General features: G+C 40.0%; 1 protein-coding gene across 2 annotated transcripts in view; it reads right to left on the bottom strand.

Moving 5' to 3' along the window:
- Nucleotides 1-253: 253 nt before the first annotated feature.
- tafa5a (TAFA chemokine like family member 5a) overlaps nucleotides 254-24,419 on the bottom strand; it is a 278,672-nt gene continuing 254,506 nt past the window's right edge. For both annotated transcript variants that reach the window (XM_051691662.1, XM_051691663.1), the window contains exon 4: nucleotides 254-4,196. In XM_051691662.1, the coding sequence (XP_051547622.1) occupies nucleotides 4,188-4,196 (9 nt within the window). In that variant the 3' untranslated portion in view covers nucleotides 254-4,187. The remainder of the gene's footprint in view (nucleotides 4,197-24,419) is intronic.

The raw sequence follows: 24,419 nt of genomic DNA, 5'->3' as shown, positions 1-24,419 counted from the left end.
ACTGTAGCTTGTGACATTGTAATTAGGGTTGTCCGAGATCTTAAACAGGATGTCATGCAGGATGTGTTTGGATGGCATGTCTTTGTGTGAAATTTGACCATACTGAATGTAGACTCGGTTGCATTGAATGATTATGTCAGTCAAGATGCATGTTCTTCCTGTTCCTCAATCTTTAATGAATACAAATAATATGTATGAATGCAGCTGTATGGTTTGTTTCATTATGCTTTATTAGGAAGCAGAAGTGCTCGAGCTGTGAATGCGTGTTTATGAATAAAATAGCAGGTCCTTTTATCTTAGGTCTCCCTTAGAAAATAGTGCTTTGGTGGTACCTTGGTACAGTGATGGTTTCAGATGACCATGGTACTCAATAATACCATGATGCTACCAATTGAAAACTAGGAGTGCCACTTAAAAATAAAGTGAACAAATCAATTATCAATTTATTCAATCAAACATGAATGTGCAAATAAATAAACTTTTTAAATGGACAAATACATAGACATTTAAAAGTGTGTGTGTGTGTGTGTGTGTGTGTGTGTGTGTGTGTGTGAGTGTGTTTCATTAAGGTTTGAAAATGTTGCTAAACTGTAAAAAACAAAAAACAAAATGGATGTACAACTAGTTGGAACAATATGAAAATGCTTCTATAAAGAAATAAAAAAATAAAGGCGTGATTGGTAAATTCTGTTCTTCTGTTCACCCTCTGATTATTAAAAGCACTATAACTACACATTATATATATATATATACACACACACACACACACACACACACACACACACACACACCAATTTCATATCAGATTATTAAACCAGGCTCCAAAAAAGTTGGGATAGTTGAGTGTTTACCACTGTGGAACATCACCATTCCTTCTAATAACACTTAATAAGCATTTGGGCACTGAAGACACAAGTTTAGCAAATGGAATTTTCCCCCATTCATCCATTATGCAGGTCTTCGGCTGCACAGTTGTATGAGACCTTTGTTGCCTTATCTCACAGTGCACTACACATTCACAATTGGAGAATGGTCAGGACTGCAGGCAGGCCAATCTAGCACCCACACTCTCAGCCATGCACTTGTTAATCGGGCAGTGTGTGGTTAGGTGTTGTCCTGCTGGAAAATTTTGGGATGTCCTTGGAAAATATGACATTTGGATGGCTGCATACATTGCTTCAAACTTTGTACATATCTTTATTTTTGCTCACAGCTTTGTAAGTGACCCATGCCATGGACACTGATACTCCCCCATACCATGACAGACACTGGCTTTTGGACCTGACGCTGAAAACAGCTTGGATGGTCCTTTTCTTCTTGTCCCGGAAAACACAACAGCTGTTGTTTCAATAAACTATTTGAAATGTGGACTCATCAGACCAAAGAACACGATTCCAGTATTCTACTTTCCATCAAAGATGATACAGAGACCAGAGAAGTCAGCTGTGCTTCTGGATAGTGTTGATGTATGGCTTCTGCTTTGCATAGGCTCAGCTTGCATCTGCAGATGCAGCGGCGCATGGTGTTGACTGAGAATGGTTTACCGAAGTATTCCCAAGCTCAAGCCATGAGATCCTTTACAGACAAATTATGTTTTTTAAGACAGTGACGTCTGAGGGATCGGAGACATTCAGAAGTGGTTTTTGGCCTTGCCCTTTATGCACTGAAATTTGACTGGATTCCTTGAATCATTTAACTTTATTTTGAACTGTAGAGGGTGAAATGCCCCAAATCCTTCCAATTTGCCTTTGGGAATCCAGTTCTCAAAGTGTAGAATTATTTGCTGACACATCTGTTGGCAAATTGACAAGCCTTAACCCATCCTTGCTCTTGAAGGACTAGGCTGTTTTTGCAGGCTCCTTATTATGTATACTAAAACACAATTGCCTCAACTATTTAACATCACCTGTTTCAAATCACCTTGTTATTTAAACTCGTCGGACTGCAACTCATCAACTTTTTTGGAATGTGTTGCATTCATCTGATTTGAAATTAGTGTATTTTCAGAAAACAATTAAATTCACAACGTAACACATCAAATAACATGTTGTTGTGCTGCTTTCAATATAGCACAGGGTAAATAGAATTTACAAATCACTCCTTTTGGTTTTTTATTAGCATTTTCCATACTTTCCCAACTTTTTCAGAATTGGGGTTTTATTTTGTAAATTTGATTTAGTTAATAAGGTAAAGGCTAATGATTAGTAGTAGTATTATTTTTATTCCATATTAATAGATTCCTCCTTTTTATTTTTCTAAGTGACACTTCTATAGTCTTCCATGGTTAGCATGGTCCAAAACACATGGCAAAACAGTGGTACTTTTTATTTTTATTTTTTTTGTTTACATTTTGTTAATGCTGTAAAACAAATGCACTTGTCAATCATGTGTTACTTTTTACTGGGCATTTTTTCCCTCCTTTATCAGCTAAATATAAAATCACTAAATAATATTTAAGTAGGATTGTAATAATGAAACATTCAGTCTAGTCTTCTGCTATATGTAACTTCAAATATACAGCAGATAGCCATATATCTCTGTATTTGGAGATATTATTTGCATATTTGTAGGTATTTTTATGTATGGTGTTCCCACATGTTTTGTATGTTTCTAGACACTGAAATGTGCAATATCAACAAACTGATAGCATCTAATACGTAAACCCTTTAACGCATATGCTTAAACAAAATGTACATATTCCAGAACCAAACTTTACATACGAAGGTGATGACATCACATTGTTCTGTCAAACCCATTGTAGAAAAAAGCTGAAAACATGATATTACATTTTCATTTTAGCAACTGGATCTTTTCACTTATTTAATTTATTCTTAAAATATTTCATAATAAAAAACTATTTCATGTAAATGAATCTATGACTTTCTGAATTCCTTCTGAAGGTGTCAAGACGTGAAGGTGAGCACTGTGCAAACGAACACAAGCACAAAAATAACTTGAAAGAGAAGGGCTTTTCAATGCACATTTTCATTACAATAGATAACAGCCATTTCCATGGCTCCACATCCAGAATGTTCACATTTCTGTGATAATTTATTTCCTTTGTGATTTGTCCTTTTCCTCCTTTCACTTGACAGTGTAAGTAATTGTGGTCATGTTTTTGAATGTGTAAAATAAAAATTGCTACTTTAGTTTGAACATAAACAATACGACGTTAAAGAGCAGAGCATTATCCACATTCTATATCTGTCATTTCCAACACATTATTCATGTTAAATAAGGTTCTCTACAAAGGTACGACATATAAAACTGTTAAATATAGAACTTGTAGGCCTTTTAAAATACATATAATGACATATTTCACTTCTGGTAATCAGAATTTACAGTTTTTGATGTTTCGTGTTTTTTTTTTGTTTGTTTTTTTTTTTTCAGTAAATATTTTCTGATGGGTAGTCTTCCATGTTAACATTCCATGCTTAATGCAAACTGTCCGAAATGTTGCTACTGAGAAAATGCTGATTAAATTTGTTGATGTGTATATGTGTACTGTTTCTATATCCTCAGTCCTTGAAATACAGTGGTTGGTTTATTTCAAAGAAATGTCCATAAAGTATTAAAGGTTCTCTTTTGTTTTTCACTCGGAATAATGTTCTGCGTCAGCATTTCCATTTGCAGAGCCCTGTCATAAAGCAAAGTGTTTCTATCTCTCTCTCTGTCTCTCTCTCTGTCTCTCTCTCTCTCTCTCTCTCTCTCTCTCTACATTTATGTTTATATATTAAACATAAATTTAATATATGCTGAATTTTGTCTTTTCAGTCCGTCCACTTCCATAGTCTACAATTTTTTTTGTTTGTGTATTATTTTTCCTCTTTGGTCTTTAAAAAATGTTGCAAAGGCCAAAGACGTACTTCAGCAGAAAGCCGATGGGTTCACAGTCTCGCATCAAGTCAGAATCACTAATGGTGGAAACATCTGCTTCAGCCTTTGACCAGGTAGGCGCCTCATTGTCCTGTGCTGCAGTCTTAAAATCCTCAAGGCTCTTTCCACCCGTGAGGTGCTTTGTGAACATATGTTCTCCGTGGCACAAGGGGGTACTGCCCATTTACAAAGCCAAGATGCAGACAGGTAGGCAGAGGTGTTAATCCGATGAGAGACAGCAAGTATCTACAGCAGGTGGGCGAAGCTTCAAGAGGCCTCGTCTCATAGAGCTCCAGGAATCCCTACCACTGTTAGGACACCTGCAACAAACCAAAAACACACAGGAAGTCAAGATCAGTGTTGAAATAAGGGGTGTAGGAACAATCTGAAAATTGGAATGGACACAATATAATAGTTATCAGCTTTGATCATTAATGTTTTATAACAGTTCCGTTCCTCAAATCTAATTAGACAAGAGTTATAAATTCCAAAATCATTGTGATGCATTAATGCAGGGGTGCCCATTGCGTTGATCATGATCAGCCTGTTGTTCGCAAGACAACGACTGGTCGATCTCATTAACAGAAAAAAAGGGAAAGGGAGTAGAGAGAGAAAAATTACACAAATAAGGACTTTTTACTGTATTTCCTCAATTTGGCCCCTTACCTGCATATTTCTAAAACGTAGGATGGCTATGGAAGACTCATTGATATTTATAAGGAAAGCTCTACCCTATTGGTTAGACTTTTGGGTTGGGTTATAGTTTCTCTGACCAATCAGGTAGCCCTTTCCTGATGAATATTACAGAATTGTCCAATAATATATCACTTTCCTCATGATATACAGTATAAATGACTCTTGCCATCCTACGTTTTTGAAAATTAGGTTACATTTCATTAGGGATACTTAATTTATTCAATTTCGGAATGTTTCCTTGAATACTTGATACTGCTGTAAGAAACTTTAAGCACTGTTTTCTTAATTTGTTTCCTTGTTTTTTATTTTATTAATGACTTTTTCCTTGTCTTGAATAATTACTTGAGAGAGGGTGACCATACGTCCTCTTTTTCCCAGACAGGTCGTCTTTTCGGACCTGAAAAAAGATGTCTCGCCGGAATTTCCAAACTGGCTAAAAATGTCTGGGAGTTGGCTTTGTCTTCATACTGATGTGCTCTCTACAATTAGGACTATCTTACCTTCTGTGTGTTTAATACTGCTCAAAGATTTTCACATGTTTACATGTACTTATGCGATTATTCTGGCTGAGAGCGCCAGAGCACACACTTTTTCAAATACTTTTTTTACCCACTCTCTCTCTCTCGCTCGCTCGCCCACCCACTAATCTCTGCATATGCTATACTGTATATGTGCGCATGCAAAAACATTTTCTTAATTTGCTTTTGTTATGGAATGTTTAAAATAGAATAAAATAGATTTTTTTTTTTTTTTTATGCATTCACATACTACTATCCATACAAAATATTGTGACAAGCACAAAACGACAGCCAAAGGAGAGCTTGTAATAAGAGAAGTTCCTTGGCATAGCAGAAGAACTAAAAAAGTGTGGTATAAAAAAATGTATATAAAAAAATAACGCTAATCCATTATGAAATAGTAGATCTTGTTGGGACTCAAGCTGGCGCCGAGTATGGCTGCTGCATTGCGAGCTCCGACACAACATTGTAGTGTTTTGTTTGTTTTGTTTACAATTCTTATGTTTTTTTGTCTTGGATGTTGTCTGCCTTATTGTCTAGGACAGACAAACACTTTTGGACATTGGTTCTGCAATTACACACCATAAACCGGACTTCAAATTCCTCAATACCGACCCGCTGTTTACAAACACACCAACCCGCTGTTTACAAACACAAAAATGCAAAAGGAAAAGGGGAAATAGAGCCGGCGTTCTCATCAGAGTAAGGTGTCGTGCAAATCGACCCGAGCTACCCAGTATTCTACTGGCAAATGTTCAGTCTCTGGACAACAAGCTCTGTGAGCTGACAGCGCGGATCTCTTTCCAATGAGAGACAAGGGACTGCTGCATTATCTGCCTTACAGAAACTTGGATGTCTGCGGAGATTCCAGACTCAGCCATTGAACCCGCGGGGTTCTACGTGCACCGAGCAGACAGAGTGAAAGACCTCTCAGGTAAAAGCAGAGGTGGTGGTGTATGTTTTATGATCAACAAATCCTGGTGTGATCAGAGGAACGTACATTCTATCAAGTGTTTCTGCTCTCCTGATCTGGAATTTCTCATGCTTCTGTGTCGACCATTCTGGCTACCGAGGGAATTCACAGCGGTCATTATCACAGCTGTGTACATCCCGCCACAAGCCGACACAGACCGGGCACTCAAGGAACTGTATGGGATTATAAGCAAGCAGGAAACCATGCACCCTGAGGCCACGTTCATTGTGACCGGGGACTTTAATAAAGCCAGTTTCAAATCAGTCGCACCAAAATACCACCAACACATTAGTTTTAACACACAAGGGGACTGGGTTTTGGACCATTGCTACTCTCCCTTCCGGGACGGCTACAAATCCCTCCCCCGCCCACCATTTGGCAAATCGGACCACTCCTCCATTCTGCTTCTGCCCACTTACAGGCAGAAACTGAAACAGGAAGCACCCACCCTCAGAACGATCCAGTGCTGGTCGGACCAATCAGACGCTACACTACAAGACTGTTTTGATGACACGAACTGGGAGATGTTCTGGTCCGCCTCTGATGACGACATCGAGCTTTATGCTGATAGCGTAACGTGTTTCATTAGAAAGTGCGTAGAGGACGTTGTTCCGACCAGAACAATACGGATCTACCCGAACCAGAAACCTTGGATTAATAGCGATGTTCGCATGGCACTTGATGCACGGACCTCCGCTTTTAATTCCGGGAATGCAGAGGAGCATAAACAAGCCAGTTATGCCCTCCGAAAACAGAACTGCAAAACGTCAGTACAGGAACAAGATTGAAGGACAGTTCAACACCACCAACTCTAGAAGCATGTGGCAGAGAATTAATATCATCACGGACTCCGCCGTGAACACCGCTGCCTCTCTCCCGGATGAGCTAAATACTTTTTATGCTCGTTTCGAGGGAAATAACACCGCCCTCACGGAGAGAGCTCTCACGGCCGAAGCTACAGAGGTTAGTTCACTCTCCGTCTCTGTAGCGGATGTAACCCGATCCTTCCAACAGGTGAATATCCGCAAAGCCACGGGTCCAGACGGCATTCCGGGCTGCGTCATCAGAGCTTGCGCGAACCAACTGGCTGGTGTTTTTACGGACATTTTCAACCTTTCCCTCTCTTTGTCTGTAGTCCCTACATGCTTTAAAACATCCACCATTGTGCCTGTTCCAAAACAATCCAAAATCACTTGCTTAAATGACTGGCATCCTGTTGCTCTGACCCCCATCATCAGCAAATGCTTTGAGAGACTAATCAGAGATTACATCTGCTCTGTCTCCATCACTGGACCCATTGCAGTTTGCTTACCGCAACAACCGCTCCACTGATCTCTCCCATCTGGAAAAAAAAAGAACACTTATGTGAGAATGTTGTTTGTAGACAACGGCTCAGCATTCAACATCATAGTGCCCTCCAAGCTTGAGGTGAAACTCCAGGCTGTTGGCTTAAACAACTCACTGTGCAGCTGGATCCTGGACTTCCTGTCAAGCAGACGCCAGGTGGTTAGAATGGGCAGTAACATCTCCTCATCACTGACCCTCAACACTGGAGCCCCGCAGAGCTGTGTTCTCAGCCCACTCCTGTATTCCCTGTACACACATGACTGTGTGGCAACACACAGCTCCAATGCCATCATTAAGTTTGCTGATACGACGGTGGTAGGTCTGATCACTGACAATGATGAAACAGCCTACAGAGAGGAGGTGCACACTCTAACACACTGGTGTCAGGAGCACAACCTCTCCCTCAACATCAGTAAGACAAAGGAGCTTGTGGTGAACTTCAGGAGAAGAGATAGAGAACACAGTCCCATCACCATCAATGGAGCACCAGTGGAGAGAGTCAGCAGCTTCAAGTTCCTGGGTGTCCACATCACTGAGGAATTCACATGGTCCATCCACACTGAAGCCATTGTGAAGAAGGCTCATCAGCGCCTTTTCTTCCTGAGACGGCTGAGGAAGTTTGGAATAAACCGCCACATCCTCACACGGTTCTACACCAGCACTGTAGAGAACATCCTGACTGGCTGCATCTCCACCTGGTATGGCAATAGCACCGCCCACAACCGCAAAGCCCTGCAAAGGGTGGTGCAAACTGCCAGACACATCATCGGAGGTGAGCTTCCCTCCCTCCAGGACATATATACCAGGCGGTGTGTGAAAAAAGCTCGGAGGATCATCAGAGACTCCAGCCACCCGAGCCATGGGCTGTTCTCACTGCTACCATCAGGCAGGCGGTATCGCAGCATCAGGACCCGCACCAGCCGACATCATGACAGCTTCTTCCCCCAAGCAATCAGACTTTTGAACTCTTGATCTCCCATGATCAAAATACATCAGCACTGCACTTTATTACTCTTATATCTCACGTCACAACCGTCATAAATGATATTATTATTATATTATATTCTCTCTTAACAACACACTGGCAACTTACTATCAACCGACAGCCTGAATGTCAATACAGTACAATACAACCTACTGTACATTTTATATATAATATATATACTTTTTATTGTATATTGTGTATTCTATATTGTGTGTATTGTATACTGTACATTGTATGTTATTATTTGTATATTGTGTTATGTGTAATTATGTGTATATTAGACTTTAAATTGTGTTGTATAAATCTGATGTTTATTGTAAATTGGTATATGTCTCATCACTGTCACGACTACTATGTTGCTCGGAACTGCACCCAAGAATTTCACACACTATTGCACTTGTGTATATGGTTGTGTGACAATAAAAGTGATTTGATTTTGATCTCATGCTATAAAAGTGTGAGCACCCCTGATTTACTCTTTGTGGCCACGTGCACACTAAGACGTTTTCATTTGAAAACACATTGATTTAGCTATATTTAAGCCTATAATCTACACTGAAACTGTGTTTTCCTCCACTAAAAATGGAGCATTAAGAAAACGCTCTCCTTTACTACATACTTTGGCAAACGATACAGTTAAGAAACTGAAAACAGATTAGTGTAGATGTGGCCTTACTCCGCTTTTCATTGTGTAGTTCCTCCAGAGAGAGTCAAAAACACGAGTGCATTCACTCATGTGATATTGACAGTTGTCACTTTCCACAAATAAGGATCAAAATACGTTCTGAAGTTTTTTCAGCAAAGTATCAGTGAAAGGAGATGCTTAACCTTCAACCTCAAGAGCTAAAACTAAACATTATATTAACTCTTTTATATAAGGTTATAAGAGGTATAAAATCTGAAATTTTTGCAACCCTGTAATAAAAATTTTAGATGCAGTTTAGGCTTCAAATAAAACTCTAATGTGTGTATCCCTAATAAATATAAATAAACATTAAAAATGAACATTCAATAATCAATCTAAATTAAATTAAATTAAATTAAATTAGATTAAATTAGCAAAATGTATCAGTGAACCACCAGATCTTCTTGTCCACCATCATAGGATCTGCGCTTGGATGGTTTGAGTCAAATCTCACAGGCAGATCCTTCAAGGTCTCCTGGGGAGCAGAGGCTTCCAAGTCACACCAGCTAACTGATGGTGTTCCTCAGTGATCAGTGCTTGGACCCCTTCTCTTCTCAATCTACACAAGATCACTCGGACCGGATATTGAGGCACATGGCTTTTCCTACCACTGCTACACAGATGAAATGCAGCTCTACCTGTTGTTTCAGACTGACGACCCCACTGTCTCAGCTTGTACCTCGGCCTGCCATTCAGAGGTCTTCAAGACAGGACTCCTTGTGATCCTAGCCAACCCATTTGTTGACCACAACCTCCCCATTAATCTTGGATTAACTACACGAACGCCAACCAGGACAGCCCGGAACCTGAGGGGTAGTGGTTGATGACCAGCTTAACATCACCGATTACATTTCATTAACCGCCAGATGTTGCAGGTTCACACATAATAACATCAGAAAAATAGACATTTTCTCTCTGAATATGCTGCACAGCTCCTGGTCTAAGCTAATTTCATTTCAGTACTGGACTACTGCAACACTCTGTTGGCCAGCCTCCCAGCTACCATGATTAAGCAGCTGCAGCTGGTTCATAAAGCAGCAGTGCGTCTGGTCTTCAATCGGGCTCACATTTCCCCCCTCTTGATTTCACTCCATTGGCTACCTGCAGTATTGGGTAACGTTACTTTTAAAAGTAACTCATTAGAACATTGTCTTACTCCTTAAAAGGCTTAATAATTAATAAAAAGTAAATTTTTATGGAAAGTAACGTGTTACGTTACTTTTGCGTTACTTTTTTCTCACAGCCACTTTCTCTTCTGCTATGCTATGCATTCCATACAAATAAGCCATGTATTGCATAAAAGAGATATTACAGGTCATGCTAGCTACTGTACAACACATATGTCAAAACAACATAGTAAACAAACAGATATTTAGAAAGTAGGTCTTCACTTCATATTTATAATAAAGAATCAATAACATGTTATGCATGATTTGTTTTTCCATCAACATGGCAGCCAATATGAATAATGAAGAATAACCACTGTCTTACCTAAAGCAGCAAAGTCCAACACTTGAACCTGCATCATATATGTCATCATGTGCTGTGCCTATCAACGTCAGAGTCGACTTAAGATGTTTTTCAAAAGTCAGGATAAAACTCAGTGGGGAATGCCAGCCTAGCATGTTCAAGGAATGAGTCTGATAATAAAAGAATATTTTTCACTTAAGTCATCTCAGTGCATGCTTGTTTTGAGTTGATCCACAGTGCATACAGACGCCACTGGTTGATCGCATACAACTTCAAAGGCGCATGTTGATACAACTTGAATGCAATAGTTTTTAATGCTACTTAAATATCATAAAAACGGTTTGTTTCATGAATCAAACCACTTGTTTATTATAAAACAAAAATGTAGAATATGTAGAAAGGCGGGACTTGCTTTCTACATCCATTGACTGTTGGGTGCTAGAGTTTCTTGGTTGGGCATTCCAATTTCTCCCATTCATTTAAATAGAAGTGACTCATCTCTGCTAAATAGTCTCTGGCCTCACACTCTATAGAACTACAATGCCCATCATGCACTACACCTCCTCCCGAAGTTTGTACACTTTTACTCCTGATTTTTCGCTATACAGGGAAAGTAGAGGTGTACAAAAGCAATGCGTTACTTTATTTAAAAAGTAACACCAATATTATGGTCTAAAATATTGTGTTACTTTACTCTTTACTCGAAAAAGTGATCTGATTACATAACACATATTACTTGTAATACGTTATCCCTAACACTGGCTAACTGTACCTGCATCAAATTCAAGGTTTTGACTCTGGCCTTCAGGACAGCCATGGAACAGCGCCCTGTTCAATTCACTCATCCAAGTCTGTGTCCCCACTCACTCTCTAAACTATGATAATTTACGAATAACTGTCATTGTTATTACATCTGCTATAATAAGACCCATTTTCACTGCAGCTGCTGTTGGTAGATTTGAACTTTTCATAAAGGAATTGCACAAACTCTTAACACAAATATAGGGTTTTTTTTCTTCCAAAATGTAACTGCAGAGTAATGCAAAAAAAATAAATAAATAAAATAAAAAAAAAGTCTAAACTATGAAAAAATAATCTAATACTTCTAAAACATGCTTTTGCATTAATTTTTAATGCAATAAGTAATTGGTTCGATCTAAATGTGGGCAGACCAATATTTTAAGTAGTAAAGATGTATATTGCATGTCTGACAATAGATTTAATTTTATATGCCACATTTATCAGGCACTGGAAGTGTGTTAAATGTGTGAGGATAGGTATTCATCAACCTGTTACATGTCTAATAAAATTACCCAGGCCTATTGAACCAAGTTAAAGCTGAAGTGTGCAACTTTTTCTGTGTTAGAAAAACTTTGTGATTTCAAAGCTTAATATGCAGCGACAACTGTAAGAAAGCCATGTGTACAGCACTTTTCTCAAAAACTGTAAACACTGTGTCTCTGTGGCATTATGCAAATTCTCCTGATTGTTTTAAATGACCAGCCCAACACAACAAAATTGACTTGACCAATAGCATGAGTTTGGAACAGGACTATCTGTTTGTTCAATTAACAGAAGACCGGAAGTGTATTCGGACAGCTGTTTGAAAATTTTTGCAAGGTGGCGCTAGTGGCACAGAAATTACACAATTCAGCTTTAAAACTGGTTTTGTCAGTAGTTCAGAAAGGACCAACATGTACTGTATGTCTTCACTATATACCATAGAAATCCCTTAATAACAACTTTTATTAACATTAACAAACATTATTACGTTATATAATGCTTAAAAGATTATTAAAACTGCAGCACTGCTCATATACACTATAAAAAGCTGCTGATCTGAAGAACCCAGAGGCATGGTTGCCTGCTGTGTGACGTCACACTAATTTCATCTCAATGGGAAAAATAAGTAATAACAGGGTTGCATGCAAAATATAAGGCACAGATAAATTGAACATTATGATAAGTAAAAGTAGGCTTTTACTAGAATTAAATGGATATCACAAACTAAGAAATCTCTAAAAGTCAGTTTATCTGGGCATAATTGCATCATTTGAACGTGATGGAAGTCAAAGATAGTACAAGCCTGTTGTAATCAACCTAATATTAAAAAAACTGTTGCTTTGCTGAGCACCTGCCATAGAAAATGCTTGGAAATCTCAGCACCATCTGCTATTGGTCCACTGCCAAGCTGAAAAAAGCACTGAATGCTGCTTAATTTATAATAATGAACTCCTAATATTTGCACGGGGAACAGATCTTCATGGATGTAGCAGGTGCTAGATGAAATATCAGCATGTCTAAAGCTGGAACAACAAGGAACTGGAGCGTGGCGTGGTCCAAACAGAGGGTGAAAACCCATCCCAGGAGTTAGTACCGAAGGGTGAGGACCGCCCACTTGATGGCCAGACACTCCTTCTGAATGGTACCTTGACTTTCTTGCTGAAAGCTTCCAGCTGATGTACAGGACCGGGCGCTCCTCCCCCTCGACTACCTGGGACAAAACGGCTCTCAACCCCCTGTCCTCCTGTTTCGGAATACCCACTCAGGAGATAATTCTGAATTCTGTGCTGAAATGTTGCGTAGAGGCACTGCTTATGGATATCGCATTGCGTAGTCCACCAGAACCAACACAAAGCGATGCCCGCATGCCATCCACTCTAATGGTCTGACGAGGTCCATACAAATTCTTTTGAAGGGGACCTCTATCAAAGGAAGCGGGTGCAAATGCGCTCTTGGGGTGGCCGGTGGATTCACCAGCTGACACCACCTGCGAACATCCCCGTGAATTCCTGGCCAATAGAAATGGGTCATTAGACATCTCAGTGTCTTTTCCTGCCCTAAGTGACCCGGTTGTATCTTCTTTTGTCTGAGCATCCTGCGTTACACGACACCGGTCATTTATACTAGAAAAGTACAGATATGTGAGTGCAATGTCTGGCTGAAGTCATTGACCATCAATCCCTCTCACTTGGTCAAAGGTGTGCCTAAGAGTCCCGTCTCGCATCTGCTCCAGAGGTAAATCCCCAGTGGGGAATCCTCTAAGGGCTGGGAAAGCCGAGACTTCCCCCTCCTTAAGTCATCCTGATGCAGAACTAATGTAGACGGCCCTGGCTTCGCCTCCCCAGCCAGCGCATCACAAATCCCACACTGAGATGCTCTGTTACAGGACCCATCTGCACAAATTTCCTTTAATAAAGTGGAAAATGCTTGCCAATTCATGCCCAAAATTAGTAGATGGGTGATAAAGGAACTAACAGTAGCCTCAACACTATGCTTTTGTCCCCAAAATTTAATCGTCACAGTCACTACAGGATAATCATGGATATCCCCATGCAAACACCTTAACTTCACCTTGTGACTAGAATCCAAAGCCTCATCTTGAACCAGGCATTGATGGATGGAGGTTTGGCTGCAACCTGAATCCACCAAGGCCTGGAATGTACCCCCCTTAATACTCACGGGTATGCGGTATGTCCCAGCTCGATCAGGGGTGGCCTGTGGTGTGTCTGGGACCCGAACCAATGTCCCCACCTCCATCACCGGGCATTGGTCCCAGAAATCCCCCCGCAGCTCCAAGAGACCAGCCCAGGCTCTACGCCCATGCATGTGGCAGCGGGTCCACCAACCTGGGAGTGAGAGCGGAGAGGGGTAGGGGAAACCAGCGGGTAGTGCAGGAGAGCCAGTTTGGGAGGGGGCACTCCCCGTTTCCAGGGAGGAGGAACAGGATGGAAAGAAGGAGAAGGAGGGGAGACAAGAGAGAGAGAGAGAGAAAGAAGGGTCTCGGGGCTCGCTGGCTCCCGAATATGCCACCATGTGGTCCTCTGCCAGCTGGATGGCCATTTGGAGCTACGCCGGGCGGTGACACAGGACCCACTCTGTCGTCCCTCTCTGAAGTCGAGCGATAAATTGCTCCAGTACCACCAGGTCAATCACAGCTCCAACGTCACGTTGCTCAGCTAGCAACCACCTCCGGCAGGCATCACGGAGCTGCTGGGCAAAGGAAAATGGGTGGCCGTGCTTGCCAATGGTCAGTGAGTGGAAGCCTTGGCGCTGCTGCTCGGGTGTCTGGCCGGCCCATTGCAGGATGGCTTTCCTCAAGTCGGCATACACCAGGAGGTTCTCTGTTGGTAACTTCTGCACCGCGAGTTTGGCTTCCCCGGACAACAGTGGTATTAATCGGATTGTCCACTGGGTGCTCGGCCATCCACAGGCCCCCACTGTCCTCTCAAAGAGCTCCAGGAAGGCCTCTGGATCATCTTAGGGGCCCATCTTGACAAGTGGAACATGGGGCAGGGCGGTCGCGGGGTCCGGGGTCGCGATGGCAGCACCCTCCTGGTGCAGCAAGCTCCGGAGCACCTGCTGGTCCTCTACTTGGGACTGGAGGAGCGCAATAAACCACTACTCCTGTTTGGTGCGCAGCTCGTGGAGGGCCTGATGTTGTGTCTTGTGGATGCTGGCGAGGGTCTTGAAAACATCCTCCAGAGGTGAGGCATCCATGGCGGCATTCTTTCTCCCTTAATTCCTGGGTTTCGGCACCAGTGTAAAAACGTTTGTGATGGGGTGCAAGGAGGAAGCGGGAGATGGCGAATTCAACTCAAACGGTATTTATTTTATAACAAAAAATCTGCTTTTCAGCACTTCACTCAATAATCACGCTTTTCAGCACACAGCTCAACACAGACTCTGGGTGCATGTGGTAGCTCTCTCTCCCTCACTGGCATCTGGCTCACTCTTAAATCCATCTCCAACTCTCACTGCAATGACAAACAACTGTTGGAGACAATCATTGCCAGGTGATGATCCTTACAGTTCTCATCTCCTTATCTCGCTCTCCATTCACAAGCCGGCGCTCAACCATGCCCCCACCACCACAATCTATTAATTTCAATATGACAGTTGATTTGGACTTACACTGACACCTAGGGGCATGGATGCAGCATCATTCAAATGCCATACTTTTTAGTTTCGAATGCCATTGTAGAAATTCACTATTCTCTGGCAGCCATGATTTATTTATTTTTAAAGTATCCAATAACAGGGCAGTTACTGAGATTAAGCAAGTTTAAATTGGTTGGTCACGTGACCCTAATATGTCAGACCCTGTAAGGAGACCCTTTCTATGCAGAATAAAACAGCTTTTATAAGGTTACTGATATGACTCAAGTCTTTATCTCATGTGAGTGCTCATGATTTTATACATGTGTTTCAAAATTACAATTAATTTAATGTTCCCTTTTGTTAAGAGTTAATGAAAAGGTTAATTAAAGGTGTTCATTAATGGCTAATGAGTCATTTACAAATGTATCATAAATAATTTACATGCAGTGATAGCAGATTGCATAAAAAAAGTCACTTTTAAGAAATACTTGAAATACATTTTATAAATGCTTATTCATACTGTTTTTAATAAAAAATAATATGGCCTAATTAATTTATGTCAATGTAGCCAATTTGTTTATAGTGAGATTAAAAGGAGGGATTATGTTTTGTGATTTTGCTTACATTTATATACATTGGTTTCTAATGTTGGCAACTACAGTACTTAATAAATGCTTTACATCTGTCCAATTTACACTCAGGTACATTTTCACAGGCTACTAATGTGGAATAAATGTTATCAAGCATTTATAACATGTGAATTAAAATGGCTCACTATTTGACGTATTGCATGAAAGTTTCCTTTTTTATGTGTGTTGTAACCACATATCAATGATTTATAATGGATTTGCAAATGACTTTTTTTGTATTTAATAAAAAAATAATATATATATTTTTTAATGACATTTATGTCACAATGTAGCAAACAAGTTTTATAATATTATAGTGAGATAAAAAGGAGGGATTATGTTTTGTGATTTTGCTTACTTTTATATACATTGGTTTCTAATGTTGGCAACTCCTTAATAAATGCTTTACATCTGTCCACTTTACATTGGGGTACATTATCATCGGTTACTAATGTGGAATAAGTGTTATTATGCATTTAGAACATGTGAGGAAAAATCGCTCAAAAGTGACAGTTTCCCTTTTCATGCATGTTGTAACCACATATCAATGATTTACAATGGATTTGAAAATGACTCATTAGTCATTAATGAACAACATTGTAAAACACTGGTCACTTTACATGATGAACAGCTCGTATCTTCCTGTCTAAGAAGTAGGCAGTTCATGACCAGAAAAAAGCTGCAGTGGTGACCAGATTTTATCCTTATAGTCAAAGGTCGAGTAATGGAACAATGACCTCCTAAAGAATGTAATGAACTCCATTTAAAAAATACAATGTTGCACCTTTAAACTGCTAACACATTTTGGTTGCTTTATTTGAAATTGCATAGGTTGACATGCACAACACTTGAGCACTTCAAACACGTCTGAAAGGGAAAACCCAACTACAGAAAATAAACAAAAATGACTTTTGCTGTAATTTTGGGATGTGGGAGGTCTGGCATTGGAAGCGGTGACATATTCAGAAGCGGTTTGCTGTTTATTTGTGGCATCTATACAGGATGCACTGGAGTGTTCATGCAGTAAACAAGCTCTCAGCAGCATCTGGACCTCGACTGACATTTAGCCTCGCTGAGTTTGCATGACTCCACATCCCAAAATGTCACCGAGCGACAAGCTGTCTTGCTGCTAATACACATTTTTGGGAGTATAAATTCAGAAGACAGAAACAGTATTCCATCAGAAAGTAGGGGCTGAGGTGTTTAGAAAGTAATAAATATTTGCTGAACGCAGCGGTGTCTATCAGAACTAATGATGTTGTAGGGCTTTACTGGTTGTTTTGATCAGTGTTACTATCAGAAATAATGGTGATTATGGTAATTATTTCTTTAGTTATTAATTCATATTTAAATTAAATAATAGAATCTAACTTATTAAAACCTCATATGGGGCTCCAATAAATGTAGTGTGCTACATTTAGGAGCGGGTTTGGTTATTAGCAATAATTAATAATTATCAAAGATAAATATTAATTATTAAAATCAATACAACATTGATTTGAATCAATGTTAGCTTTTTTTATTCCTTTAAATCAACAATTATCAAAGATAATCGTTGATTGTTAACATCAATGAAACATTAATTAAAATTAACACTAGCTTATTGATCCTTCAAATTCAACAATCATCAAAGATAATTATCAATTATTAAAAAAAAATATAATTTCGCCGGGGCACCACCCTGGAATCAGGGACTAATAACCAGATAGTATAACAGTCTCAATATTAGATTGTTCTCTTAGGAAAATCGACATCCGAATATAGATTTTCGAAAAGAAACAATGAATGAAGGCTTGAATCCGAGCACTGACATCCATCAGCATGTGACACAGGTGTATGCAAAACAAACCAAAACACTTCTCTTTGAAATATAACAAAGTTTATTTCTGCAGTAATATCAATTAATAATTAATACAATGCAGTCAATAAACCTCCGACTTACAACTACAAACTAAACAGGGATATGATCAGATATGGAAATCAAAATAATCCTATAACACATGAGGGTGTGTGTGTGAGAGAGAGAGAGAGTGTGTGTGTGTGTGTGTGTGTAAGGAAGGATGCACACAAAATGGCGGACGTGACTCTTGTGGAGAGTATGTCATGCAAGACTTCCGGCCAGAGAATATGGCCGCGAATGTGGGCGGAGAGAAACCAGTCAATGGCGTCTACCAGTTTACCACGTGTATCTGCTTGTACAATATCTTAGGGACAAAGCTGAGCTTTATCACGAAGCTATCTACTAGCCAAAAATGTGTGCGAGAATGTTTGTGAGGGGTCGCGTGTGTGTGTGGTTAGTATGAGAGAGAGAGAGAGAATAAAGTGACGGCCCCAAAGCCGATTTCGCGATCGTGGGAGAGAAAGCAGCTGTTAGTTTATCACTCAGAGACGCGGTGGACGGCTCATAAACCGTTCCGCGGTCTTTGATTCTTTAATGGATAAACTCAGTGTGCCAGTCTCACCCGCGATGGCAGAAATGCACAACAGTCCAATGTGGTTGGACTACAACACAGCAAATCTCATTCGTGATAATTAATACCTTGAGTATTATTATTAGCAATGAGCGGACTCGGCGGTCCATAAACTGTTCAAGCAATAACCTTGATACACAAGAATAACACACTATAATATTCTATCTCTGCCCAGACATAAACCTCTTAATTGAATCATATGAGGACGTAGAATGTGTGTTCATCCGTCCTTTAACTCTGACTTGGTTCCTCGAGGCTTGGGTGATGACGGGAGGCCGCTTCCTCGCTTTGTCGGCAGGCAGTACGGCTGCTGATTCTCAGCGGGATGGCGGAGAAATCAGCGACATCGACTTGATTGAAGATGGAAGAGAAATCTTTTCTCTCTTCACTTCTGCAGGCAAACGGATGAAGATGCGGATTGCTCGGCGGTCTCCTTCGGATCCGTTAGAGTGTTCGGTGGAACACAGAGTATTCTCAACTCATCCAGTGAGATGGAGACTGTATGGCCACAGTTTCAAGTCGGATGTTACTTCCTTGTGCCACAAGGCTACACCTGAGAGCAGCGATGAGCTGCGTCTACACACGGGGAGCAAAGTTGCTGGAAGCAAATTCCGGAAGCATCTCAGAGATATTTCTACTCCCGATGACGTCATGGTTGAGGGCCGTTCTGTTGTGTGCCTCATCCAATAGGAGTTGAGAGTTAGATCCTTTAGTTAGCAAGGCTTCATGGGATTTGTAGTCTGTTTTGGACTCCCTTTGTTTGATTTTGGTGCGGTTTTTATCAGTAAGATTTATGACTTTGTTTGTGGGCCTCAGTTAGGTTTTACGACTGGGTTAGGTCTGCCTTTGTCTTCTATCTGAATACATGAGGCCCAACAATGTTGGTGTAGGGTGAAGAGTTTGAGCATGTTAAACTTCCGCTAGCAGAATGTGCAGCTTTGTCCCTTGAGTAAAATTCATGCAGCCGCTCATTTGTGGAACTAGTACCAAATCAGTTCGTTGTGGAACTATACCCATTCCGATTAAATTCCAAGTGTTGTTTGTTCACCAGGGACATGGAAGCAGGAACTTCATTTAAAGGGATAGTTCACCCCAAAATGAAAATTCTCTCATGATTTACTCATCCTCAGGCCACACCATATGTGTAATTTGATTTGATTGATTTTTATCGCCTTGTATTGTTGTGGAAAACTTAACATGGACAAGATGCACTCGTATTTGTAAGAGACGGAAAACAACAGGAGAGCAAGAGCAGAGAAGAGACGGCTTTATCGTTACCTTCATCTGTAATCAACTGCATTTGTTTTTCCTTTTTCATACCTTTTTCCCTTTGCATGATCATACAGTATGTGTGTTTCCAATAAACAATGCAACTTGAAACTATTGTGTAAAGAGTTTTCTAACACTTATTTCAACAAGCAATTCAATCAACACTGTGATTAGTAGGATATTACTATGTACACATGGCGAAAAAAAAAGTTCACTTATAGCCTTGAGATAAAATAAAAAGCATATTTATTAGAGCATAAATTTTCTTTAATTTCAATCTACATAGTTAAATGACATCAAAGCCTAACTTCACAAGGCAATCAGATTATTTGTACATCTCGTTTCTGGTCGACGTTTCAAGCTCACGCTGCAATTCTTCTTCTGCATAAATACTCAGAAGATCCTGCAGAGTAATGGATGTCTATCTAGCCATTTCAATTTGAAAAGCCTACAATAGAAACAAATCAACAAAAGTTTTAAAGTAGGTTACAACTCTGACTTTTAAAAATGACCGGTATTGGCTGTCTGATGGCTGATGATGCTTATTTCTTGACCAACGAAAAGCGTTAGCTGTTCTGATGCCACCCAAATAGTTCCCCTTTGCAAAAAAAGTACCAGTAGCAGGTACTAAAAGGCTCCTTGTTTGGTTCAGGTTTTACTTCTATGTGGGACTAGTTTACATGGTGGAAAAACAACGAGAACCTGATATAGTTCCAGAAACTACGAAAAGTATCTGCAGTGATAAAACTCATATACTTGCATTCAAACACAGCTGAATGGAGCGCCACTCCGAATGCAGGGGTCTCGACATTTTTTTTGTTTTTTTTTACCATGTTAACTTGACACAGTGTGTTAAAAATGCAGTGATTATGATGCAACACAACCAAAGTAAGACGCTCCAAAAGTGTCTGTCTAATGCATGTTTACATAGAGTCCTTATAAAAGACCTTATAATAAGTCTATCTCAAAAAGACTGATGAAATCAATAAAACATTTTTTGCTTTGGACTGTTGGCCAATGGCTTATGTTCAATGATATGAAAATAAACAATATATTCAAATCAGAAAAAAAGAGAGCTGGCACACTTGTTCCTATTTATAGCTCACTTTTTTTCTGATTTGAGACACATTTTTAGACTCAGAACCTTACAAACACTCTGGTATGTGTGTGTTAAGTTTGATAAACGTAATAAACAATATTGTGGGGAGCAGGGCGTGGCCGAGCGATAAGGATGGACGGCTGGGGGAGAATTATCACAATCAGCCGGGAGAGAGATTAAGAGGAGCCAGAGCCGCAGTTCAAGAGATAGAGACACACAAAACTGTGTGTGTTAATGTGTTTAACGTGACTTCTGAAAAGCAGTGTGTGTATTTTATGTGATGCTAAAAAGTAAAGTTTTGTTGTACGCTGAAAAGTGTCATTAAAAATCGTACATGTATTTTTCACCCGGCTTCTGCTTTCTCCTTCAAGAAAGATAGAGATCTGCCACAAATATATTACCTTGTTTTTATTTTTTATTGACTTTATCAATGCTTGACTCCTCTGCCACAATAATGTAATATATTTTAATAATATTAATAATATATTAATATATAAAATATATAATTATTTAACCTCCTGAGACCCGAGCATGACTGCTGTGTGCATTTGCCATTTCCCTTTTTGATTTGTAACTAGCAGCACCTAATAAACAAGCAAAAAAAAAAAAAAAAATCTCAATGTTCTCTCTGTGCACTATCAAAAAACAAACAAAAACAAGTGATTTAAAGCATTTCACCAATCATAAATTAGCATAAATAATTCTGATTCAAAGTAATAGCCAGCATTGTCCAATCACTGCCAACCATGTTAAAATAAATGTATACATTATAAATTCTGAATCTAAACTCAGCAAAAAAAGAAACGTCCCTTTTTCAGGACACTGTATTTTAAAGAGAATTTTGTAAAAATCCAAATAACTTTAAAGATATTTATTGTAAAGGGTTTAAACAATGTTTTCCATGCTTGTTCAGAGAACCATAAACAATTAATGAAAATGCACCTGTGGAACTGCCGTTAAGACACTAACATCTTACAGACGGTAGGCAAATAAGGGCACAGTTATAAAAACTTAGGACACTAAAGAGACCTTTCTACTGACTCTGAAAAACACCAAAAGAAAGATGCCCAGGGTCCCTGCTCATTTGCGTGAACGTGCCTTAGGTATGCTGCATGGAGGCATGAGGACTGCAGATGTGGCCAAGGCAATAAATTGCAGTGTCCATATTGTGAGACGTCTAAGACAGTGCTACAGGGAGACAGAAAGGACAGCTGATTGCCCTCGCAGTGGCAGACCACGTGTAACAACACCTGCACAGGATCGGTACATCCAAATATCACACCTGTGGGACAGGTACAGGATGGCAACAACAACTGCCCGAGTTACACCAAGAATGCACAATTCCTCCATCAGTGCTCAGACTGTCCGCAATAGGCTGAGAGAGGCTGGACTGAGGGCTTGTAGGCCTTTTGTAAAGCAGGTCCTTTCCAGACATCACCGGCAACAATGTCGCCTATGGGCACAAACCCACCTTCACTGGACCAGACAGGACTGGCAAAACGTGCTCTTCACTGACGAGTCATGGTTTTGTCTCACCAGGGGTGATGGTCAGACTCATCGAAGGAATGAGTGAAGGAATTCCTTCGTTTATCGTCGAAGGAATGAGCGTTACACCAAAGCCTGTACTCTGGAGCGGGAGTGATTTGGAGGTGGAGGGTCCGTCATGGTCTGGGGTGGTGTGTCACAGCATCATCGGACTGAGCTTGTTTTCATCGCAGGCAATCTCAACGCTGTGCGTTACAGGGAAGACATCCTCCTCCCTCATGTGGTACTCTTCATGCAGGCTCATCCTGTTATGACCCTCCAGCATGACAATGCCACCAGCCATACTGCTCGTTCTGTGCGTGATTTCCTGCAAGACAGGAATGTCAGTGTTCTGCCATGGCCAGCGAAGAGCCCAGATCTCAATCCCATTGGGCACGTCTGGGACCTGTTGGATCGGAGGGTGAGGGCTAGGGCCATTCCCCCCAGAAAAGTAAAGTGCAAGTACTTTGGTGGAAGAGTGGGGTAACATCTCACAGCAAGAACTGGCAAATCTGGTGCAGTCCATGAGGAGGAGATGCCCTGCAGTACTTAATGCAGCTGGTGGCCACACCAGATACTGACCATTAGTCACATGTCTGTGAAACTTGTTCAGTTTATGTCTTAGTTGTTGAATCTTTTTAGGTTCATACAAATATTTACACATGTTAAGTTTGCCGAAATAAAAGCAGTTGAAAGTGAGAGTTTATGTGCTGATCACAATTGTTCCATGTCTGCCAAACATGTTGAGTTGCCCAAACAGCAACTGCAGCCTGAAACTGAACTTTTGGTTGGATTTTAGGAGTGAATGCATTTAGTTGCATAGGAAATCTATAGGATGCTCCCTATTTAGTGAATGACTTCACCTCCAGTGTGCTGTCTGTCTGCACTGGTCTCAGAACAGTTCAAAATGCACCTTATTTTCATCTTAACTCCATATAAAGCCTCTGAAAGCAAAAACAAAAATTCTAATTGTGAAAATGTACAGTAAATATAGGATTTATATGGAAAAACTAGCCCTATTGTGCATTATAGTGGTCATTGTGTTTAACAGCATGCTGTTTCACGATAAGTCACTCAAATTTTATACCGGATTAAACTAGAGACTCTAATCTTTTGACTAGGGTTTTAATGTAAAAACTTAATTCGATGTTTTACCAGATTTAGTTTTGTTGGCGTTTCTTGCAAAGACAAACATTGCTGTGATGGGTGCCATGTTGTTTTGTCACATGACTACGTACGTTGAAATTTGAACCCTTTACTGATAGTCCTGAAGTCAGTTTTAATTAATTTAAATTATTCATATATTTACTGGGGGGGGGGGGGGGGAATCGCATATTTTTCAGTTTGGCCTTTGAAAACTATTTATCTGTCATTAAACTGATTAATTAATTTGCATATCATGTCATTTATGTGATTAAACATTTTAATTATTACAATATAAATATTATATTTTTAGCAGTGACAGCATCAACAAAGGCTGACAAATAAGAAATAATCAAGAGTAACATGTCTCTTTTAACAAATTGCTCAGGCCGTTTCTTGGAAGAGCATGTCTCTTTTGGTGGCTAGAAATGGGCAGTTGGCAAGATAACAAAGAAGCCTTGTAATGGCCGCACATTCTGTCTGGCAGAAATATCCCGCTTGGGCATGGGCAGTGACATGTATTCACAAGAGTGGCACCAGTGTGACAAACCAATACAACAATTTGGTCAATCCAGTTAAGGGTATAGTAATAATTATAATAATAATAATTATGCAGTTATAGCAAAATGCATAAAAAGGGCAACTTTTATTGAGTATTTTATCTTAGATCGTTATAAATGCTTAATATATACCAGGGGTGTAAAAAATACTCAGAAATTGTACTTAGGTGAAAGTATGAATACTGAGTGAAAATTTTACTCAATTAAAAGTCCAAGTATCTAGCTAAAATCACATTAAATTGCACTTAAGTATTAAAAAGTAAAAAGTGTCTTTTTTCCACCCTAGAATGAAA

Source organism: Myxocyprinus asiaticus, chromosome 47 (assembly GCF_019703515.2).
Source record: "Myxocyprinus asiaticus isolate MX2 ecotype Aquarium Trade chromosome 47, UBuf_Myxa_2, whole genome shotgun sequence".
NCBI lineage: Eukaryota > Metazoa > Chordata > Actinopteri > Cypriniformes > Catostomidae > Myxocyprinus > Myxocyprinus asiaticus.
This window is presented reverse-complemented; position numbering and strand designations above follow the sequence as displayed.